Source organism: Antedon bifida, chromosome 2 (assembly GCF_963402885.1).
Source record: "Antedon bifida chromosome 2, ecAntBifi1.1, whole genome shotgun sequence".
Lineage (NCBI taxonomy): Eukaryota > Metazoa > Echinodermata > Crinoidea > Comatulida > Antedonidae > Antedon > Antedon bifida.
In genome coordinates, this window is record NC_136227.1 from 5,828,105 (window position 1) to 5,854,429 (window position 26,325).

Sequence of the window (26,325 nt, forward strand, 5' to 3'; positions counted from 1 at the left end):
AGCAGAGCCATCACCATTTAAAATTTGACTATAAATTACAATACAACTAAAGTTATAAATACTGTTTCAAAGTGTAATAATTGAACATCAGTCTCCCTGTAATATATTTTTCCAATTTTACGACATGCTAAAAACAATTTTAAATAATTCTTTGAAATCTCATTATAAAAAAACCAAAATAATTTATAATTTCCTATCAAAATAACCAGTTTATTGACATTCTCAATACAATGGTAAAACAAACACAATAGGTGTTGGAGCACCATTTAAAGACTATGAAACTTTTAGCAGCAATGCAAAATAGTGGCGGTTATTTTGACTTCGAGTCAACTATTGTAGCGTCTTGACCGTTTGACCGCTTTTTCAAGTCATTATATAATAAAAGAGAAAGATAAAAAATAAATGCAGTGTTAACTTGGGCGATTGGGAAAATTGAGACAAACAAACTGGCAACTGTTAAGGTCTGTAACTGTCAAATTTTGGAGACGCATAACTTTTTAAACTATTAGTCCTTTATTAAAAATTGTCATATTCAGTTTTTAAAATGGAAAGAATAATTACATTCAAAACTGTGTGTGTTCGTCATTTCATTTATTTGTTTGAAAAAAAAAAACGTCTTGGGCTTCTAAAGAGACTATGGGCCTGTTTCTGCTGAGCAGAAATAATCGATTATTAACCGTTTATTTTTTTAATCGATTATTTTTGGGCAGCAGAAACGGCGCAAAATAAAATAACCGATTAAAAATAACCGATTAAAAACACTCAATCCATTGCGTGTTTTAATCGATTATTTCTTGTTTTAACCGATTATTGCGGAGCAGTTTTGAGCTGCAACACAAATAGCGATTATTGACCCCACTTTGACCTCTAGAGTATGGCAAACTCATGTCATTCACGTCACAAAGCATGCTGTTTATTTGCGCGATATCGACGACGATCAGCAAAACAACGATCGCGATGTAGACCGAATAACAATCAAATGTTAAACATTTGATTTTTATTATTTTGTGGGGGAGAATTATACCGAGAGACTCCAGGATTCTGTGTTACAAGTACACCGTTACATCCCACCAGTCCAGGCTAACGATGTTTTACACGTCCTTTTTTAGGCCTGTTGTCTGTTTCGGTAGAAATATATAGCCTAATAGGCCTAGCAGGCCGAAGGTAGAACCAACGAACGAACGGCGAAACGAACTTCTCTCGCCGACGTGTCTTTATTAATAAAACATCATTATTCTGTTGTATGTGGTACGGTAGTAGGCCTAGATGTTTATTTTACAAATAATATAGCTTTACGTAAAAGTAATTTTTAATCCTACATGTGAGAGTTTTAGGCAGCGATAGGATGTAAACAAACCAACTTCTCATCGGCCTTTCATAACTTGAATGCGCTGTGGGGGAATGATGACGTGATTTTAAAAACCGATTATCTGAATAACCGATTAAAGTCGTAGCAATTTTCAATTGCAACGCGATTATTTTTGTGGTTTGCGGTGACTGGAAAAAATTGATTACCGTAGTTCCTCGGGTATAATCCCACCTCGGGTATAATCCCACCCCCGACTTTACGATTACCTTCGCACGCAAGCATATCCCCGGGCAAAGTCCCAGTGTATAATTTAACATTAGGCCAGAGGTGGGCCTAGGCCTACTGTAGCTAGCTAGGCCGACGTCAATTTCTCACCAAAAAAATAGAGTAATTTCTCTGAATTTGGCTGACTTAAAACTCATCGAACATTGTTAAGTTGAATACAACCTAAGGCTAGCATGCCCCGATCGTCACGTTCTGTACATCCTTTCGCCGTCGTGTACATTCTTTCTTGTTGTTTACACACTACTGTGCATGCTTGATTACCGTTAAAAAAAACAAAAAAACACCGCCCTCTATACCGACCGGCTTGTGCTGTAGAGTTTGTGTCACATGCAGCAACATGCGATTTACACAGAGAGCTCGAGCGTGTGGGTGAACATGAAGAACTCGTATGATCGAGTTCATGTCGATTTAGGAAGCTAGGCCTAGATCACATTTTAGGGTATTTTTTAAGTAGAAATCTCGGGGAAAATCTATACGGTAGGCATAGCACAGGTAAGACCAATTAGGCCGCCTAGGCCTAGATGGCCTGGCCGTCTAATTGCTAGGCCTACATCGGAATATAGCTTTTAGATAGCCTAAATCGTAGCTAGAAGAAATATCGTCACTTTCAGTTCATGCAGCGGGAAATCCCCGGGTATAGTCCCACCTCCCAAATTCGGGCAAATTTCACGTACAAGGGGGGTGGGATTATACCCGGGGAACTACGGTATTTTGATTTTTTCAGCAGAAACAGACCCTATGAAGCTCTATAGGTCGTAAGCCAGAAGTCAGTTCTGAGGTGTTTAGTATACACAGGCAACTGGACATAATAGTATCTCATGTTATTAGTAAAAGACCCTCATATTGTAAACAAAAATAAATAAACCCTGGACATGAAACTTAAAAGTTTATTGCCACTCAATTTAATTTTCTAGCCTATTCCAAATGCTGGCACCAGTAGCATTATATTTTGATTTTATATAAGTGATTTACTTTACCGAGAAATTCATATAATTTAAATAATCTAGACACGTTCTAGATGTAGCCTGAAATTGGCAAATGTTATATTAATTTAAAAAATACTTTAAAATTTCCAAGATAAAATATCGGAAATAATTTTTATGATTAGTTAATACTAATAGTAAACTCAACATTTTTGTTTCTTATCTGAAGGTTTATTTAATACTAAGAGGAAATATCGGTTTTTGGAATCCAACCTGCGCAAATAACTTCCTCATTATGCGATCCTACATTACAAAATCGTAGAATATTCAAATGCATACCATAGTATCTATATCAACAACTGTGTAATACTAACTGAGTATATTCAATATCATTATGTTAATGGGGCATATATAAAAGGCATAGCAGTAGTAGTTTAGACGCCATCCTGTCTGTTGTGAAAAGGCCAATCGTATCACTAGATACCACCAGGCTAGCAATTAACAATCTGACATGGATATAAAATGTCACTCTTTTTACATCATTATAATATATACAATATTCTATGCTTATTGCAGTTATATAGCTACTTTAAAATATTAACTGTTGTTAAAGTTGTTTCTGTTTATAATTATTGGTTTTTCCAGGTCTCGGTTATTATTATTTTATTTCCTGGTGTCGACTGCTGTAGCACAGTTTCGTTTTAGAACATTACGGAACAATAACAGCGTTTACTCGGATATTGTTCTCAATCTCAATGAGTAAACAACATCTGCAGTATAAGTTTACTTTCGAACTACCAAGAAATGAATAGGTAAATTGCATGCATCCAACTTTACTATACAACACAAACACCTATTCTCACTAAATACTAAATATTAATTTTTGTAAAAAAAGATAAAACCAATTCAAAGCATTGCAAAGTTACCTTCACTAATTAGCACCTATTCTGACCCTATTAAACATTGGAGCAATCATTATCAAGAAACAATAATAATAATATTGATGTAAAGCTCTGTCTACACTATCAAACTTTATGTGACAAAAAAATGTGATGTGCCCATATATGGACATGATGATGTCATATCACTACCATATTTGGGTATATCACCACCATATTTGGGCACATCACACTTTTTTTGATAGTGTATATATAGCTTTAGACAATAGATACTGCAGACTTAAGAATTTATTGTAAACTGTATTAATATAGCCATGATTGACCACACTCCAATAGGAAATAACAAAATAATATACAGTATATACTATAGCAATACACAGTAATGTGGCTCACAAGTTTTAAACAGTCATACAATTGCTGGATTACGATTCTGAATCCAGGCCCCTATTCTTATTGGTTTATGTCAGGAGAAAATAGTACAGATTCTCTTTTCCATTCGTTTAGCATATAAATCAAACGTCAATGTTTGTGGAGTTTGTATTGATTGTCAATTGTGTTTATAGCCATCACACCATTTTTATATAAACAACCCATGAATCTATACTACAGCACTATTATTATAATTAGGGACTTAAAACGCTCATTGATGTTTGCAGTGACGCTATGACATAATAGCGTGACGCATTGTAAAGAAACTAGTTGAGATAATTTCATAGACTACAGTACACCACTAATATACCGTAACACAGCTTATCAATCCATTAAAATTATTTTTCAATATAATGGCTGTAGAGTTTGCTGGGCAGGGACACTTTTATATTCAAAGTCTTCTTCTAAAGCTACTTTACAGCATATTTTAATGACTTCCTGGTCCAGCCTACTGCAACTCCATCACTGATAGTCTACCTCCAATACCTATTTTATTTTTTTCTATCAACTCTTAATTTTTTACGCCAAGTTTAACCTCTAGACATCTCTACAGCAAATATGATAAGTTGCACCCACTACCAACCCCTTTTGGCTTACTACCAATACGTATTGTATTGGGGAAATCACCAAACACCGCTCTTCGTCTGTCCACAATAACAGAAGCTGATTGAACCAGTACACCGGGTGACCCCCTACTCTTCCGAAAGATGAACTGGATTCAAGCCAGATGTGTAAAGTATACTGGACCATACATTTTAACTCCTTTATCCTAGAAGACTTGTCCTACCACCAGAACAATGGTCAAGAAGTGATGGTCAAGAAATGACTTAAACGTGCGTCGATTGTAGCTATGGTTTGCAGTGCCACTGCCTTAACTGCTGGACCACTCGACTCAACATTCTTTTTATCCTTTATTACAGTATCAGACTTTCACAGATTATTTCTCTTTGAAATGTATACAGGTCTAGAAGAAGACCCACTACATACACCTTGATAAACAGTAAACGTCAAACTAATAAATCTATAACTTGATCACAGTTCACAAGCGGACAAGTCAACACTGCTTTTTCGGGTTTGCAAATGCCAAGGCACATACCTTATAACAACTCTCGTAATTAAAACTTACAGCTGACGGAAAACAGCAGCTGGTGTTTGGGGTAAAAATTAATCTAGTAATATGATGGATTTATTGATTCACAAGTTGGAGTATATTAACATGCTGTTATAGGAAACACATGATCGTTGAAGATCTTATATCATGTGAAATTGAGATTCAAAACATTCACTTTGAATATGCTGGTTACTACAGTATAACCGAGTGTGTCTGGCATAAGATGGCTTCGTTTATCCTGGGGGTTTCTGTCCTCTGCCTACATTTTAGTTTCCAAATTGTCAGACACGTTCACATTGAGATATGCATGCATGTTTCAAAACTACCTAAAATAACACTAAAATCTGATTTTTTTTATGATGAAATTCTATATTTGGCTGTTTAAAGATGTATTGTCCCCCTGAAAAAATAATTCTTAAAAAATTTTTTGTTGAATATTCCATTTTAATGTAACATAATAGTTATCCACTTTGACAACAAATTGGAATAGAAAAAAATGTATTTACCTGAAAAAAATGTAATTTAAAGCAAAAAATGGTCAAATTGGCTGGCAGCCAATTGATTTTTGGTTGAATTTTACCATTTATTTTGTCATTTTATAAGTGAAAACATGATTTTTTTCGGGTTTTTTTTCTATTGAAGTGATTAACTTGATTAAAACTACAAAATAACATATTCAAAGTCTGATTTAATTAATCTTCATTTTTCATGTTTTTGGGGGACAATACATCTTTAAGAGAAATATATGTGGGTTTACTTTTACATGAAAGATTAAAACAGTATTGTAATGTATAACCGTATTTTCAACTACAGTTGATTTTACCAGGGAGGTATACATGTTATTCAGTATCCCTTTTACATTATTTTATTGCTTAATTGTTATAGCATTTAGACTTTTAATTGGCTATTGATATTTAATGAAAATCCTCAATAAAAGTGCTACCTTTGTAATGATAATTACAATCCGCAGTTGTGATGAGGTGATATTTTTTTGGTTATATTACACTTTACATCATGTGATACTGTGTTTTATTATGTGGATTAGAAAGAAACTAAATTGAAAGTGAAAATTTGTTAATGACCTAAACAAAACAGAAACAATAACCAGTTTATCAAAATGACATTAATAATAATAGTGAAATATTCATTTATTACTAAATATTAATGCTAAGTAATAAAATATCATACCATATTGGATGGAAAATGGTGATCAGTGTGTTACAGAAAAGGTCAAAGGTCATGCAAGTGACTTAATGGATGAGCATAGTGGTTTCTTGGGATTATAAATTCAATTTGATTAAAAGACCTGCCAAGCTGTAATGATCAAGTACTGAAGAGTAATTAGTGTAGGAATATTCATCAAACTGTTCTGCTATTTAAAAAAAAAAAATGCTGTGCTTTACATTGACCCATTTAAGATTTGAACCAAAGAGTAGACCTTCCGTAACAACAGCCTTCTATTCTCAAACAAGAACATTAGGTCAACTTTGGTGGGTAGGACTAAAACTAAAAAATGATTTGGCTAGAGAGAGGCTTACGGTACATATAAGACCAAAAGAAAGTCAATACTGGAACTATACCCGAGGATATACAGTAAAAATATATTTTTTCGGTATTTTCACTTTAAATTGGTTAGAAAGTTTCAATATTTTAACATGCCATATTATTGTTTTTACTAAACAGCAACATTTTAACCTAATGAGTTTTGAGAAAGAGAAATTAAAATATTTTAAGTCAATAAAACTGTTTATATTCTTATTTCTTGGATGCCATTCTCATTTTAAATGTTCGAAACTGGTTACTGTAGACATTTTCAATATTCTAATAGTAGACGCTTGTTTTTTTCTCTACAGCAGCGTTTAAACTTACTAATAGTTTTTGAGAAAGAGAAATTAAATTTCCCCTAAGACAGGATGCAATGTGAATTTATTGAGTGCTATGATGCTACAGTTATACAGTATGGCCACGTCTCGAAAGTGAAAAAAGGAAACAATATGATAAATATATTGAAAGAATTAGCCAGCAGCCTTTTGTTGCTGATTAAATTCATGTGTGTCATTGAATATAAATAAAACAATTTGTTAGAGTTTTCACATAAACGTTTTATTTTAGAAAGATATTTAAAAAGTGTACATGATGAAGGACAGTGAAAGTTTTATTTTAAAGTTTCAATTTATTAGTGTATGTCAGTCAAAGAAAGAAAGCAAAATCATGATTAAATATAATACTGTATAAATTTAGATAATAATATTGGAAATTCAAAATGTTCACTTTACTGAAACCATGGAGTTATAAAATAATAATTTGATACATTATATTTTATAACTCCAGTTTGGTTTTACCTTTCCTAAGACTACTGTAAATTAATAAGTGAATAGTGAATTAATAATTTAAAACTGCAAATTCAACCCCTTTCTGTAAATATTGACTTATGGAAACCTATTACAGTAGGTATCACCACTGCAGTCAGTCTGCATTCATACTTTATTTATTTATTTCTCAAATATTATTCAGTATAGTATTTAAAAGTAAGTCATATTTGTGTGCATTTATAATTCTATTTGTGTATTTTAAGGGGGGGGGGGGGGGTGGATAGAGGTGCTTGTCACCTGTTCATCCCTTTCTTTTCGCTGTCTCTTTGTTATGTGCAGTAATCAAGTTTAATAAATAAATAAATAAAAAATACTGTGTACAAAGACTGTATATATAGACATACAGTGATTTTGGTGCCTTAATTTATTATACTGTACTGTATGTTTACTGTTTAATAGTTTCGTTCCTTTAGTCACGTCATAATCTAAAATTAGATGATAATAGAGATATGATGACGATGATGATAATATTTAAATAAATAACTTTCTCCCAGAAAGTTGGCAACAACACTGTGAGAAAATGGTTGAACCACTAGCAAAACATTCTATTTTCTACACTCATCATCAACAAATATATATCTTAATTTATTACTTAAAATGTCAATATTCATATTCATCTCGTTGAGAGAATATTTAAACAAAACTGAATACTGCTTTATAATAAAAATTTACTTTACCCGACGATGAAGATGGAGTTTGGCTTCAAACTTTAATTAAGAAATACAATGTTTACAAACACAGAATTTTAAACATTAAGTTATCCTTCTTATAATACATTAAAATTAAATGATTAAAACATGTTTTCGCGACGAGTTTCATAATAAATACAGTCACCGCGTAATAAATACTGTCGGATTAAAATTCTAACTTTCCCAGGGTAGCGTGAAATTTGTTTTCTCTGAATTATTCGTACCCTGCGTAGAATAAATTAAACTCGTCAGTGAAGTAATCTCTCGGTAATAAATGATCTATATGCAGTAGTTCACGTGATAGATGTAATGATGCGATTGCTATCCGGTATAATTTTCATGAAAATATTCCGACTACTACTATTGGGTATATTTCACATATTAATTGAAAATGTTCGTATTCATGAAATGGAACACTGCAGTTGGCGATCTATTTTTTTACGATACCATATCTGTCTGATATCATTTGCATGCAAGTACTAGATTTCTGTTTCCTTTTAAACTTTGAACAATCTTTATTTCTCCTTAAATAATCAATAATTATTTTACATTTGCAACATTATTATTCAATTATATATTAAGGTCAGCTGCGGGCAAACAATTCAGATTTTTATTTTCAAGCTACAGCAAAAATTATCCACTGTATAACCACCAAAAGTTTTTGCATTTTTTTTCACTTTCTACAGTAGGGTGTCACCGGATATAACATTACATTGGTTAAACTACCTAACTACTGAAAAAAAGTCTGTCTGGCTTTAATATGGCAGAATTTTGCAAAATGTTGTATTTTGCATTTAAAAAGTAAATTCATGTTTTTTTCGTTGTGATTGTGAGTACATTTAACCAGATATCATATTTAAAATTCATGTCTATACCTGGGCTTTAATACCTCTCTATTAAAAATAGTGAATGAATTGCATTTTACTGATTTTGAGGAACCATTGACATACAATAAACTTTTTTTTCTCAATAAATATTTCTTGTATTTTAGAATAAATGGTCACATCATCACAGTTCAATGTCAGTTTAATGTCTTTCTTTATTAAATTGAAATATTCAGATATGAAAAATAATGTGAATATTACAAACCAAAACAGACCGTAACAGTTTAACTAAAAATAGGATAAAGATCCATTAATAACATCTTATGGGATTAGACTTAATAATCCATAATCCATAGGGATTCCGATTCCATGTGGGTAGAGAGTGCATACAGTAATTAAATCTATAGGTCAAAGGTTAAAATCAAAATTAATCTCTGATAAGGGATTTATATATGGTTTCTGGAATTAGTGAAGTCTCGTAAAAATCCATTTAAAGATAACAGCAATATATTCCATAGATTGTTTTCCTGTGGCGCACAAGGTACTGTACAATATTTTTTTCCTATAGACTTTGCCTTGCAGCAGGAATAAAATGTTCCCTGCACCGGGTTATAATCCAGTAGATTATTCCCTGCACCGGGTATAATCTAGTAAAGTGTTCCCTGCACCGGGTATAATCCAGTAGATTGTTCCCTGCGCCGGGTATTTTCCGGTATATTGTGCCATGGACCAGGTACTCTCCAATAGATTGTTCCCTGCACCGGGTATTATCCAGTATATTGTGGCCTGCACCAGGTATTTTCCAGTAGATTGCGACATGCACAGATTATTTTCAAGTAGATTGTGCCCGGCACCAGGTATTTTCCAGTATATTGTGTCTTGTTCTCTGCACCAGGTAATTTCCAGTATTTTGTACCCCGCACCAGGTAATTTCCAGTATTTTGTACCCCGCACCAGGTATTGTTTGACCTCTACCCAGTATAAGTATCCGATAGTTTATGTGCCCTGTACTGTGTATAATAATCCAAGAATGCATAGTACACTGTATAATAATCCCAGAATTACAGTACACCTTGCATACCGTATATAATCCAAGATAGAAAAGTGTGCCCTGCACCCAGTATAATAATCCAATGGAGAATGTCAGTGCGCCCTGCACCCTGTATAATAATCCAATGGAGAATGTCAGTGCGCCCTGCACACTGTTTAATAATCCATATTAATCCTTTAGGAGGGTATAATCCGAGAATAATTCCAATTGGTCATATTTCCAATATTGAGTTGCAGTGCGCCTACATTATATCCAGTATGTGTCTAAAGCCCGGCACCCTATTTATACTCAACCTGCATAATATTTCCAACGATTACATATTCTGAACCTAAAATTCCAAGCACCAGTTTCAGAAGCACTATTAAATCCGGATATAGAATGCCTCGGTGTAAGAATTGCGTTTTGGACAAAGAATATGGTACTCAAAAGTTACTAAGAAAATACTAATTTGCAGTTTCTGCTTATTGCTATAGCACAATATACCATTCAAAAGAACATGTTAAAAATCCGATATAAATCCATAGAACAGCTAAAAGAAGTTTATGTATAAAGTTTGGATTACTTGTGTTTTTAGTTACAGTACACTAATGCTACAGTATGTGACACATTTTTATAAAAAAAAAGTTAAAGGTCATAGTTCAATTCCGAGTGCAACAAAGTGTCCATGTTGAGTTGTCCCAGACAACGTGTGTGTAGTTAACATGGAAACAAGGTTAGACAACAACTCATGCTAAAAAAATGGTAACAATACAATCGTGGGAATGCTAAACATAGTTTCCCGTTTCGGCATGGGAAAGGGCTTTCCCAGTGCTATAGGAAGTACATGATAGCGTGCAGGTACATTTGCACATCACGATATAAAACACAGAGGGTGGTGGTGGTGGTAAAAAGCTTCTCATTCAACTGTCTACGTATCAACCACCGTAACTTACCCTTCACTGCGACGTTCGTACCGTGCATGGCGACTCTCGTAATCCCGATGACGTGCTGCCGTCGACTCATCAGGTATTAATGAGTTGGGCGAACGGTCTGGATTGTTGTATTCTATTCGTAAATCACGATCACCTAGTTTGATAACAGCATCGTGAGCCTTGGTGGCGCTATTTATATCCAAAAAGTCAACTAAAGCGGTAGGGCTACCATCAGAGTCTCTCTTGGTTAAAATTTTAACATTCTCAACTCTTCCATATCTGAAAAATATCAAGTTGGAAAATTATAATTTAACTTATGTAACTAAGAGGCAATGGTTCAAGATCTGTCTGTGTTGTATGATTAAATTATCCTTTTTTACTTCTATTGCCTAATCCTTCAGATGGGATGTAAAGCCATTGGTCATGTGTACTGTATATGTACAAACAAATTTAGAATTTCCATTATTTTGTATTGGACTGCATTAAAAATTGTTTTTTTCAATTATGTAAATTCCTTTTTTTTGTATAATTAAAAACAATTCCATCGTATGTCTATTTTGAGTCAAAACCATTGCAAAAAAAAAGCCTTTATTTACTGGTTCTACTAAAAATTTGATAATAAAAACTATTAATTTCAATATTACAAAGTCAACATAAAGTAATTTTTTAATTTTATTTGTTGAATTGCAAGAATTGCTTCAAGTATTTTATTTTTTCATAACAAACACCTAAACTTTTACAATATCATTTTCATGTTTTGTATGGTAAATAACATGTTCCTATCCAAACAAAAATTTGGAGTATGAAACCAACTGTTTCATGTTTTTAACGCTCTGTCTACACTGTCAAACTTGTTTGACAAAAAAAGTGTGACGTGCCCAAATATGGTAGTGATATGACATCTTGCATCATCATGTCCATATATGGGTACATCACACTTTGTTGTCACATAAAGTTTGATAGTGTAGACGGAGCTTATGCCTTTTAAATATTGTATAATATAGTACTCTGTATTCAGAATATTTTAGTCTTCAGCTGCCTTCTGTTTTGTTCATTTTTATGTTTTTTTGTTTTCTATGACAAAAATACCTCAATATTTGTTGGCCTAAAGTTGGTTTGATAAAGATTGAACTATAATTTCCTTCCATCTAGTAAAAAAAAATGTTAGTTGAATCATTTCAAATCCTAAAATACAACCTTCCAGTTGGCCTTATTATGGCGGTTACAAAGCTAGTCATTCTCTCAACGGAAATTAACATCAGCTCAAGAGAATAGATTTACGTCAGCTTGAAAGGCCATCTGTGGCATAATATTAAACAACAGCATAGCCTCCATTAAATATTCAATCAAACAGCATATGCCAATGACTAAAATGTTAATAGTGTAATATTCAAACGTTGCTACGGTCAAAGTTCATCAAATGCGTATTTTTCATGTTGCTGTATAATTTTTATGCACATAATTCTTGAAATGTGATTTCAAATTCATGTACAGTACTGTACATCAATAATTCCATAACATTAACACATGAATATAGTTTACTTATAATACAAAAACCGTAAAAACAGTATTTCGTTTAAAAAAACATATTTTATGAATTGCATTGATTTTAAAGGTTTTTTTGTTCTTTAACTTTTGAGTTGACTATACAAAGCATATTTCCGAAAAAAAATTACGAATTGCAATGTTTTTTTGTTGTTGATTTTTACGTTTTGTGTTGCTGTTATTTTAAATACCGTAATTACTATAGTATAAATTGTTATCATTTTATTACTAAATTTGTAATGTCAGTTTATTGTATTTCTTGAGACTCAGTGTTTGAGTTCATATTGTAGTTTTCTGAACGCTTTTGTTCTAACACTCTCAATATAGATTAATTACAATATTCTGGAATGCCTATTATTGTAACACGTATAAAATAACCAAATATCATTATACAATTATTAATCAATAATAATATAATTCTAATTAGACGTACATTTGTTGCCGATTCCATCCAATAACTACCAATCATATCAAATCTTTTTGTTCCTGTCCATTGCACTGTTCGAATTTCAGTGCAAGGCCAAACGTTTCAAAATTATTAGGTATAATAAATGAAAAGGGTTTGGATTTCTAAATAAAAGCCATTTTCCTGACCAATCAATAGTAAAGCTATGTCTAAACTATCAAACTTTTTGTGATGTGCCCATATATGGACATGATGATGTCACATCACAACCGTATTTGGGCATATCACTACCATATTTGAGCATATCACACTTTTTTGTCAAATTACTGTAGTTTGATAGTGTAAACAGAGCTTAATAACTTGTATTTAAAATTATCATTTTATAACTTTTTTTTTTAAATCAATTTCAAATGATTTTACCATTTTATCCGTTACTGTGTTTTCTATCTTACTGTATGGATAATGGTAATGTTATATTGGCTATATGCATTGTCATTCATTATCAAAATGAAATATGTTTATGGGAAAACTGCTATTTTTAGAAGAGCAAAGAAAACGTTATGATATGTTATTTCTATTACCAACATTGTATTATTTCCTACCACCATAGTTACAGCATTGTCTTCCGAATCAATAAGCTCCATTATATTTTTCAATGCTATTTACATAATAATGCTGTACAGTTATAAAGAAACTACGAATTGGATGATTTTCTGAGCTGATCCCTAAACTGCCACATCATAGCTAAGTTTGCATTCAAACGGATATCAGCAAAACACAGACAGTTTTTCCAAAAATCATATGATATATTAAACTTAAAACCATGCAATAATGGAATCCAAGGTTGCATTTAAAACCAAACTATATCAACTGTTTAATTCATTTTGTTTCGTGCGTTTTAATTGTCCGGATCAGCGGAAAAATGCATAAAAAACAACATGTTTGAGTCTATCTTTTGTTCGAAGGTAATCAGCTTACTAGGCAAGTAAAATTGACCCATTTCAAAAGATGGCAACCTTCCAACTCAGTTGTCCAAGCCATGATGTGGTTAGGCTAGTGAATAACGCTTCCAAAACAGTAGACTGAAAATTCACGGGCCATTGACTAACTAATTCATAACCTCCACGTTTGTGGGAAAATATAAAAGCAACTTATTTATGTTCAGGATTTGTAATGAATAGAGACGGAATAATAATTTGTAACTATTACTAATGTTAAATTTGTGGTAAAAATATAAATTGATGCTATGACTATTAGGCATAAACATTTATTTTTTTGTTGGTCAACTATAAACAGCTAACATGCACATGGTAAGTCTATTTTTATTAACAATAGACCACCATGGTACAGAATACAAAATACAAGGTGTATTGTGAAGTAACCTTACAGTTGTACTAAAAAGGTTACAGTAGGTTCTCTTCTAATATAATCCGAACATTGAAAATTGAACAAATAAAATTTAAAATAAAAATCTGAGGTTTGCCTCACTTTTTTAGAGTTTTTTTATATTCATATTAGTATATTATAGTTATTTTTAAATTTAAAAAATAAAAGAATTTCTATTTAATATACAGTACTCGAGTGTTTTCTCAATCAATCAATACTTGCAAAAAACATATTCAAATATTATAATATAAACTTTAAATTATGAAAAAGATTTAGCCTTTGAGTACAGTGGGTCAATCATTTGAGCTTTCCCATCTGGTAGGTATAACTGCATTGAAAAGTAGGCTATATCTAAATTATCTTGAAATCCACAAATAGATTCAAACCTTTATAAGCAGTTTGTGATTAAAGTATAATATAATAGCACAAAATAGGACTGCATAATACCACTTTCAAATAGTACAGTCGGACATGTTTATTTCACTTCTAAGAAAAGTTCTTGTTCAAGTCATCATAAACAAGAATTCTCTATTGTTGATCACAATAGGATACAATGACTATTAAGTGTTTACAGAGTTGTTTCTTTAGTTATCATACTCTGCGAAATTAAGAACGATAAAGAAAGATAAATGTAATTACAAGATCGTTAAAAGCTGAAGGTGTAGATGCTAAGTGAGAATAAAACACAAAAGAACCAGTAAAATATAAGGATTTAAATCAAGTGTCTGCATACAATAGTTTTGACATCTCAAATTGTGAAGAATTGAAGTGTTAAAACTCAATTAATCTGCCTCACTCCTTTCTAGGAAGTGTGATTAATACTAAACTGACCCCACCCTTGTCCAATTTTCAAGGGGAACAAATAAATAATTGGCTAAATTACAGTAAAAACCTGTTGGTAAATGCAGTGAGTTTATTCAATGTCTTTTTTTATTAGTAGTAGCTTTTTGAAATTGTTCACAATGTTTAAACACAGGCACTGAGGCAGATTGATTAATGCGAGGTATTATTGCTGCTTGCAGATTGACAATTTAATATTCTAAAAACTTCACTGTGCTTTAACAAGAATATGGCAACTATATTTGTGGTTCTTGCCCTTTTGGAATAAAACTCAGTGGTATAGAAGAGATCAGACTAGTGACCTGAAGAGTTTGTGTCTACACAAGATTTTTTTTTTATTCATCAGTACATACAAGTACAGTACATCAGAGTAGGGTGAAACATCTGACCTAGATGAGTTATGTATGTTCTATCCTCAGAAATTCGGTTTATCCAGGTACTGTAACACAGGCACGAAATAAATCTACTGTAGGCAACGCCCTTTAATGCAACGCCCCTGGACAAATCCAGGCGAAAAAGTAAAGTAAATAAAATTACATACAACAAAATTGCATCCAAGCAACCCAAGAGATTTTTACATTGTTAATGATATAGAGAGCATCGCAGCCAAATAAATGCAGTGGAGAATTCTCACTATCCCTATGGTAAAAAAACTAATTTAAATTGCCTATTAGAAAATACACATCATTCCCTAGCCTTAATTCATGCATTTATTCAAAATCTTTAACATCAGCTCTGAATAACATCATGCCATCATCTCCATGGCATATATCATTACAAATCGACCTTGGCCTGCCATAAGCAGTCTAACAGAAGACATAGAAAATTATTGCACAAATATGAAATAACTTGATCACTTTTATTTTCCATGATGGCTGTTTTTAATGATTAGAAACAAACGTTTTTGTGGTGTGCAACCTCTGCATTTTTTATTCTGAAATATTCTATCTAGATATTTGTATCAAAATTCAATCCAAGATATAAGATACCCACTATTTTTTTTTAAATGCTATTTTTAAATTTTTATTGTTTGTAGCTATCTTGGAATCATGATAAAGATCTTCCTATTGATGTTTTTTTAGTTAAAACTGATTTTCTCGGCCAATATTTATTAAGACCAGCAGAATTGTAGGCTACAGTAGTTATATTTTTATATTTATTTAGTATTTTTTCCAGTTTTAATTTAATATTAATCATTTAAATTTCACATTTTATTCAAAAAATCTGTGATTTTTTTTTAACAGATTTATTTGCATGTAAAAATAAATCAGATTTTCTAAAATTATATGAATTTAATATTGAATTTGATTTGAATATGTAAGAAATGATGACACAACATATGCAAATTAGTAGCTAATGGACGAGAAGTAAATTGGCAACGACGATGCTTTGTGTTGTAATAATCAACTCTACGGGTGTGGCATTTATACGTTCAATTAATTAGCCATTAGTATCTAAAATTTAATTTATGAACAGAGTTAATGGCACTGTGGCTTGGTGCTTCACTATATTGCAGTCGTAGGATTTCGCTCACATGACTAGAAAAAGCACTACTGCCCGAGCCTAAGTTTTGTCTACACTATGGAAGTGATACGACATCATTGTGTCCATTATGGGAACATCACACTTTTTTGTCACAAAGTTTGAAAGCATACAGTAGTTTCTCATTATTAAATGTTCATGTTCAGTATAGGCTATTCTATGAGTAATGCTAAACCACGCAAACCTGTATTACTAAACCCCGCAAACCCGTATCGCTAAACCCCGCAAACCCATATTGCTAAACCCCGCAAACCTGTATTGCTAAACCCAGCAAATGATTCAATAAATTATATGTTGGTTCAATGGGAGTTTTTTTTTTAGGTTTGCGAAGTTTATCAATACTATTTTTGTATATACCTATTGTGTTGAATACATTACATTTTAAAAATAAAAATCTTATTCAAACTGCAGTGAAAATAATCTGCGGTGGATGTATGTATAGAGAAACAACTTAACCAAATGTATTCCATTATGTTGACATTGAACTCATACACATGATGTTGTTACACCCTCTGTTTTGTTTTCAATATTGAAAATTTATATAATTATTTTCAGTCAATAGAAATGTATAGTATGTTTAACCACAAGAATTGTAAAGGTCATTGCATCAATTAATGTACAAAACAGAGGGTGTAAGTATAATAGAAATATCAGCCAATGTCACATCCAATGTTCTTCAATGATACTGTTTTTTCAGGGTAGCTAAACCATAGGGACTCAAGTAGAACCAAACCAGTAAACAATTTTATAAATTTAAATACAGACAACATATGTTCTGTTTTATGTTCAACGCGTAAATCATCAAAATTCAGATGAGTGACATTTACATACTTTGTGTGGGAATGTGGCAGAAAATTAACCAACAGAAAGTTAAAACAAAATATGTTTTGGATGCAACATTAAATTACCTGTAACTAAGACTGAATTTTAGAATTCTACAAAAAAAAGTGTGATGTGTGCAAATATGAAAGTGATATGCCCAAATATGATGATATGACATCATCATGTCGATATATGGGCACATCACATTTCTTTTTGTCACATAAACTTTGATAGTGTAGACAGAGCTTTACACACAATTAAACATTTAATTAAGTTGATTTACTGTACTTTGTTTGTAATTATATAGCTACAGTCAACAAAGACTATAACTACAACTATAGCTGGCTATCATACAGACTTTTCAAAATCATTGAAATTCAATCAAATGCAGATTCATGTCAATTTCATCCCCGCACGACTACAGGTTCTCATTTCTGACAGTGTTTGATGTGTTTTAGATAATTTAAATTGTAAATTTAACATTAAGTTTGAATAATGTGAATATTGATGTTTTATACATAAAATATTTTATATTATAAAATTCTTTTTTTTTTAACATCTTTCAAATTTTTAATTTTTTTAAAAATTGCAATAAATTTTCCTTGTACATCTGGTATCGTAGAACAGTTTAATATGAATGAAAATGTAACTTGTGATAATATCATGTTATAGCATTAACTCATCATCTGCGTTATGAAAAGTTGTTAACGTTTTGCAAGTGATGCTTGACTAAAAATTGATCTTGAATTGAGGAGAACGGGCGATCACGACGACTACGATTCAAATCGGCCAACTGCAACAACTTTAAAACTAAGCATAGAAAAGCTTACACTTACAGCTGCTGCATAAAAATGTCACAGATGGCCGAAAGAAGAAAAAAAAAGTTATTCTTTGTTCGAAGTTAAATAATAATGCCCTCTATGTTTCGGTTCTTTTATTGTAATAAAAACATAGCGCCCTCTATTTTTATTAAGTCTGTTTACATTTCATTCACAAGTTGAGACCTCAACAAATCTACAGTATCATATCATCAACCAAAAAATTAACATTGACTTATTTCATAATTATATGAATGATTTATTAAGAAAAAAAAATGATTGGTTGATTTCATTAAACAATTTATGATCAAATGATTTAATATTTAATGTATGCATTTGTTTACTGTGATGAGTCATACAGTAATGTTTAAAACTAATAAACAAAATTACATTATTATACCAACCACTGACAGGGCTCCATTTTTGTTTGTATACTAGTCCACTGGGCTACTGTAGGAACTTTAACTATATATTTCACTAGACCATATGCCATTTTGTAAGCGGCCCAGTCTTTGACAGTTTGCATAAGTTATATAGGGCCAAATTATATTCTTGAACACTACTAGTTCTACTACCATACAGTACTGTACTTTTGTTGGGCCCCTTTTTTTCCCTATAGGCATCTAATAAACATTTAAGTTGATTTACTTTGACTGTCAGAATATGCTAGCCCCGTGCAGTTTTTACTAGCCATTGTATTGTATACTGGGCTAGTAAAAAAATCAAGCCCTGACTGAAGATTTTTAGATTTTATAATAAACAACAATTGTTTTCAATCTTTCTTTATTAATATTGAACTTAAGCAGATCCCTCGATGGCATCAGTGTCAATATAGAAATTTAATTGAATTATTGAATTGAATTAGACAGCTTAATGTTTCAATAATTTATTTATTTCGATCTAGAAAATAAAATCAACAGTAAGAAAGTAATAATTCTGACTTGCGAAAATGTCAAGGTTTGCAAATGCAATTAAAGTTTAGAAAATTATCTATAATCAATAGTTATATTATGTAAGTATTAATTTTTTCTGTTAATATTTACGAAGCAGAAAGGACGAATGCAACAATATTGAATTGGTTTGTTGTCGTAGATGTTTGTTATTATATGAATTGCTATCACATCTCATTGATAATAAAAAATTAAAATTTATAATTTGATATTATATATATTGTTTGTAAAAAATAATGCAAGGTCTAAATTTGTGCAATCTTTTAACTTGTTAATTTAAAATAAATAGTTTCCAGAAATGCAGGAAGGATGTGATGCTGTTTAGCACAAGGCTTTTACTCAGATCTAAACAATTAATAAAAATCAGTAAAATATTCAAAACAGTCTTTTCGTAAAACACAGTATTAATAGCTTTAATATACAGGTAAGAATAGAGAGGGCTAAATACAGTATAACAATGCTCACTATTAAAAAAGTTGTCAAAATTGCAATTTTGTGCTTTTTAAAAACAGAAACTTGTTTTGAATTGAAAGAATATGCTCGCGTCATAGGACTACTCGTGATATTACTAAACTACCGTACATGTGACTAATTTTTCGACTGGATGGACATTGAATTAATTAATTAAATTAAGTAAGTAAAACAGGATGAATGATATTATTGGCATAGATCACCTTAAATGTAAGTCTGCAAAGGCAAATAAAAAATATTTACTGCAATCTACACACAGTATTTTTATACAGTAAATGAAAATTGTGTTCACAAAGTTACATTATTTTTTCCAAACAAATGACTTAACTGTGTCATTTCATTGTTAATGTTTGCCTTGATATAAACCAATTTAAAATTTATTGTAAAATGTACTGTAATCTGCTGTACACAGTACAGTACTTGTAATTGAAAATTGTGTTCAACAAAGTTACATTATTTTTGCCAAAAAATGTCTCCAAATATTATTTCATATTGCTACTAAGTTTGACTTGATAACAACAAATTTTAAATTGAAAATAAAGGTACCTGTATCTTTTTGTAATATATTTCCTAACTGTAAAATTTGGCAAGGGTTGGCACTCTATACTGTAAAATACAGTGCAGGGGAAGAATGTTATTTGAATATGATTAAACTACTGTAGTATCAGTACAGTACCTGTATTTACAATACTGAATTTTTAACAGGGAAAAGATTGGTACAGTATCATTATGGTAACATTTGTTGCGTAAACTACTGTACAGTTACTATATTATATTTTATTTCTGTTAAAGGAAAGTCTTTAAACAGTGATTGGGTTCGCTTTTGACAATCCTGGCTTTTTGTTTCTTTTTGTATTTTTATGTATTCTGTTGTAATTGTAATGAGCCGATATTGAATAAATCAAATCAAATCAAACAGTATGAATAAATTCAAAGTTACATTAATAATTTTGCAAAAGAAAAACACAATCCAATTACTTTAGTTTACAGAATATTAACCACTGGGGATTGTATGCATTTTGCTATGCTTCAATATTAGATTTTATTTAAGATATTATTATCTATATACTGTACTAGATATTATTTTATATTTTTTTACATCATAAATCATACTAAGTATACTAGAACTGGATCCAAAGACTGTACAGTGATCATTTTGGTTATTATAAATAAAACTATAATAAGTCAATAAAAATGTGGTTTTTTTTTTCCTTGAAAAAATGGGCTTGCATGCCAAGTGACAATAACAATGCAGTAATTAGATTTAAAACCATAGCCTCATTCACTAATTACATTGCAGTACTTGATGGGTCAGAGTTGGACTACCCTGGACAAAACTGACCACTCCAAACATTAACTATAAAAAAAACCGCAGTAATTCTTATTAAACCTAATTAGCCAATGCAAGTGCAGAAGCCATGAAAGGGAATCATATCGGTCACTAATGAATGTACTAATACTATAGTATTCACCATTATTCACGATCACAGGTCCATTATTTCTGTTAAATTAGAAAAACGCATCCAATTTTTTTTCTCTTGATTGGAAATTGGTAAACAACATTACCTTGAAATATAATTCTCTAAATTGTGTTTGGGGAAAAATAAGAACATAAATTATATATGTCTTAATCTTTATCAAGTGCTGTTGTCAAAAACAGGATAAATTATTAGATAGTAAATCATGAATTTATGCAAATTATTGATTAAATCCAGATTGTAATTATGTAAATTATAATCAAAGGAAGAGCCTAGGATTTGCCGAACGATAAATTGTAAATGTGTTTTCATTCGTAAATTCTCAATAAGTGTTATTAATCTATATCTATATTTTGAAGGTATAAAATATTTCATAATAAAGTTATTCTTAAAATTTAAAGTATAAATATATTTTATTGTTAATATTTTTTATTTTATTATGTTCTATTCTTCTATGGTGAAAAGAATACTATAGTGTTTATCAAGTAATGAAATTTTCATTTTTTTTTTATCTAGAAAAAAAAGATTTGAAGACATTAGTTTAAAATATTTAACAAATAATATTAAAAATTGTTAATAAATAATAAAGAAAAAAGTACTTACTGTATATTTAGTTTTTTTAAAATAATTCATCAAAATAATATATTTTAGTTACAAAATTACATTGGTGTTTAGTTTAAAAATACTATATTTAAAGATAGATTTATAGTTAAAATGTTTTTGGTTTTACTGATAGTTAAATCTAATTATAGAATTGTCTGAAACATTTCTATTAAAGTTTATGAACATTATCAATTGACAAGTGAAACAATATTTGAAAAATAAAAGCATTTGCCGATGAACATGTTAATGGATTATCCATTACATGATACCGGCGATGTGTTACTACTAATAACATTTTAACAGAGCTAATGGTTGTAACCACCTATCTATAGTAATGGATTGTAGATGTTCAGCCTGTTAGTAAATGGATGGTGTGTACTTGAATGGTCAAAGTGGTCAGAAGCAAAATAGAACTCATAAGTTCTAATGTAAATACAGCATTTTAACTCATTTAAAAAAAATATTTTTTATCCCTAAAAAGATGTATGTAGAGGGGTATTGCTAAACACTGAAAATCTATTTTTTTTTAAAAACCAAACCCCATAAAAAAAACAAATAAAAAAAGTGAATGAATCAAATCATTTGGAATATCAATCTTTTCTAAATGAAAGACTATAAATAAAATCCATAGTTGTACATCCTTTTCTCAGATGTTTTTTTACCAAATCATTTGTATAATTTGGTGAACTTTATAATACAAATTAAGTCACACATTTTGTATCTACAGTATCCCATTTTTAAGTAGAAAATATGATGAACTGAAAACATTTTTTTTAAATTGTTTTCTTTTTATTTTATTATTAAATAAAATCTGCCTAACCTACTACTAATAAACTAAATCATTTGCGACTGTAAAACAATTGCAGTATCATCTATAAATCTAGGCCTAGCCTAAAAGATAAGATTCCAAGGTATAAATCACGTTTAACAAGAAAAATTATCTAGGCCTGCAACCTGTATGTAGTGATTGCAAAAAAATAAGAATGTATTTTAAAACTCCAACATCAATTTATTATTGCTTATCTTTCGCATAGCTTTTCCGATACGAAAATTACTTTCAATAAAATATATAAAGAATACATTCATAAATAATTCCAAGCGTTCTTGTATTTTGATTAACGTAATACAAATTTAGCAGATCGTTTTCAAAACGTCGACGGCGAAATGAACGAATACAACTTCATGATCTCGCGTACTATCTATGCATGAAGTAGAGTAGGCAGCTCAGGCAGCGTGGATCGCCGTATTCCATCACACGATCTAGCCTACAGCGTAGTTCCCGTTCGCGATTTCTCCCCACCATACTCACCTTTTAAATTGTTCTTTCACCTTATCTTCTCGTATATTATCCGGTAAATTTCCAACCCAAAGATGTCTGGTTTCCCGCACCATTGCGGCGATATGTTAGACTGCTCATAAAGACAGTATTAATCAAGTAAAACAGCCTAAATTCCTAGCAACATTGCTTGTCGTTCAATTATCGATGTAGTGTACCATTCGTAGCAATAGAACTCTGCTCTGTGTTTGTGTGTGTGCTGTTGTATAGACTGACGTCATTGATTGGGCTATATGAAAATTTTCGCGGTATAATACACACAACAAGAAGCGAGGTCGAACTATACAAAAACGGGGAACAAAACAGGCAGTCGCTTTGCAACAACATGCATGCTGGGAAAATATCATTGTCATTATTTTTACTTATATATTTTTTATAATGTATAATATATTATATTCATTCATGTGTTACATTATCAATAATATTTTTTTTAATATTCAAATTTCAAGTTGTTTTACTCGGTGTTTGATAGAACAATGTTCCATTTATTAATATATTACATATGTATGATAATTAATTAGTATTATTGTGTTAAGGAAAATATTGTCTACCATATATACAATTTTATAATAGATAAAGATTACATATATTTCAAATATAGGCCTAGTGTAAGACTCGAAAGGGCCGATTTATATTAAGCGCCTCTTTTTTATAACGGTTTTAACAACAGTATACATTTTAATAGCCTTGTTGTAGCTGCTATATACACGTTGCGTGGGCCCTATTAATAATTAATATTTAAAGATGGCCAGTGGCAATAAAACCATTAATCGGTCCTATTAGTATTTAGATCTCGGTCAAAAAGTCGTTTTTAGCTAAATGAGGATACTTTTGTTATTTAACTTATTGTTAACATGTGATACCGTACGGCCACCTGGTAAATCGGAAAGACCACCTAATACAGAAAAGGAGTTGTTATGCATTCTCCCGCTCAGCAGTTATGCAAATTAGAATGCGCACCTGGTTGTTACATTCATCAGCGCACCTCGCCTCTTCTCACGCGCTGTTTACAACCGGCATTTCATATGCCTAAAATTAGATACATGTTTTGTGCGTGTACAATTAAATCGTAGAGGATAGTTGCCTATAACATTACAGCAGCAAATTAGATTTATATTGTACAGAAAAAGCCGTGAAATACGTAGCATAGCCTACAACAAAACCAGTACTATACATTTTAACACCGGTGTTTAAACAACAATAGAGCTGTAGTAAACAACTGTCCGCCGCCATTTCGATGACTTGCGTCGTGCGTTACGGTCGAATACCAGTAAATTGTAATTTACTGTATATATTAAATGTTGTCTCTTGGCACGAACATTACAACATCACTCAGGCACAACAGCATTCCTCTTAGATTAACAAAAACACACAAAATAGATTCTGAACACGAGTCTGCTCATTCTAGACGAAAAACATTATTATTTCAATATAATCAAACAGTATTTCACAACGCTAATTACAAGGAGTTAATATCCGCCAAGTACAGATAACTAAAAACCTATATTAAACAATATTAATACTATCTTTTATATACTATTCGAATTTTGATTCAAATATTTTTTATATTAGCGACACAAGATAATATATCGTACACCTAGGCCTAGCTAAAGACACAATTTAAGTCCACTGTTTACAGTTAATATCCTGCGCACTTAAGTACAGTAAATGAGTAATAAATCGTCATTTCGTATTTTCCATTCGTTAAAAGTGCAAAAGTATCTCCACAGGGTTAATTTGGCAAATCTAACCACAATAATATCATTTAAGCCGTCATGAATTAGGTAGTGGTATAGTAATAACGGGATACGAGTAATATCTATATTCATTCTTTTTAATAAATATTTGAGGCTTGTATTTTCATTTTTTCTGATATGTGATAATAAAATAATCCCATGAGAAATAGTGTTTATAAATTCTGTATAATTTCCACGATATGAGCTCAGAATTGTCGACGTGGCAAACTATGTACCGTTCCATATCTTGTTGTAACAACACGTCTCTCAGCTATCTCACCAAGCCTATCACATTGTATGGCTAAAACTAAAAACATGGACGCCGCTAAAATGGATAATGATTGGCGATATATATGAGACCTTTTATTTTCCAAGTTTTCTCGCCATTTTCGAAGGAAAGATGATTATAAACCCAATGTTAGAAAATATGTATATACTCCTTGGTAGTAAAGCAAAACACACAACAGATAATTTGAGATATTTATAAGTTATCCAATTCTAGAAAAATACGCCATCGAAACATCGTCAAGTTAGCTGAGATTAACAAAGGGAGTGGTTCAGAAAGGAAGGAAATTGATAAAACTACCGATAGTGGGCGGTAGACAACTTTTTATGAGTAACATACTTTATTTTAGGTGGCGCTATTTTTAATGGTTTGGACACCATCACTTATTCAAATGCATTCGTTTATAAGTACTGTAATGTAATCCAAAATTGTAAAAACCGGGTGATTTTTTTTATCAAGGGAGTAGAGTGTAGTTCCTATCTATGGGGTTCGAAACAGAATTTAACTGTGATCATGCAATTGTTATGGTATTTTTAATGAATGACCATTTTTCTTTAAAAAAAAAAAAATGTTATCTGGAAAAATATGAAACTACATTTTTTGGTCTTTAAAGATGTATTGTCCCTTGAAACACAAAAAATGAAAAAAAAAATATTCTAAATTTAAATTGGCCATATCAAAGTAATATTAAAGGTATTCACTTGAGGTCGAAAATTCGAGCCGAAAAAAACAAGTTTACGTAATTAACAGGTAAATTAATTTGATTACATTTCGTCTGGAAAATCATCACAAGCGAAAGTAAACAAAGATTTCAAACCAGGAGTATGCATTATACATGATGCTAATTAGGATTGTTTACAAGTCGTCGCGGTTGAGAAGGTGTTTTCACACAGATCGCGAGGAAATTTTATGATTATGCATACAGAGTAGCCAAACAAGCGCGTTGCATTATGAGATATGTTTTGATCGAAAACTTTGACTGGAAGTCAAAGTTATTTTTTGAACAAAAAAATGTCTGTATTTCGGTTAAATAATTTTTTTTTTTACTAATTTTTGGTGAAAGTTAATAACTATTATGATACTTCAAAATGACCCACTTTTTTTCGAAATTAAAAAAAAAAATTTTTTTTTTAATTGGTCAAAGGGACAATACATCTTTAATGATTGCTTTTAGTGGTCATTTTTCCTCACCCATGAGTATAGTATATAATAGCCATGTATGTATGATGTTTTCTATTTATAGAACACTTTTGTTTCCCTCGTAAAAGGTAAGTAAAGGTAAGCAAACAAGTACTACAAATAC

At 31.2% G+C, this 26,325-nt stretch overlaps 1 protein-coding gene across 1 annotated transcript in view; it reads right to left on the reverse strand.

Annotated features, from left to right (window-relative positions):
- The window catches only part of LOC144835961 (uncharacterized), a 59,060-nt gene extending 35,886 nt beyond the window's left edge, over window positions 1-23,174 (reverse strand). Inside the window, exons 1-2 of the mRNA XM_078691100.1 lie at window positions 22,974-23,174; window positions 10,825-11,082 (exon numbers count right to left, since the gene is read on the reverse strand). Coding sequence (XP_078547226.1) covers window positions 10,825-11,082; window positions 22,974-23,056 — 341 coding nt within the window. The 5' untranslated portion in view covers window positions 23,057-23,174. The remainder of the gene's footprint in view (window positions 1-10,824; window positions 11,083-22,973) is intronic.
- Between the last annotated feature and the right edge of the window lie 3,151 nt (window positions 23,175-26,325).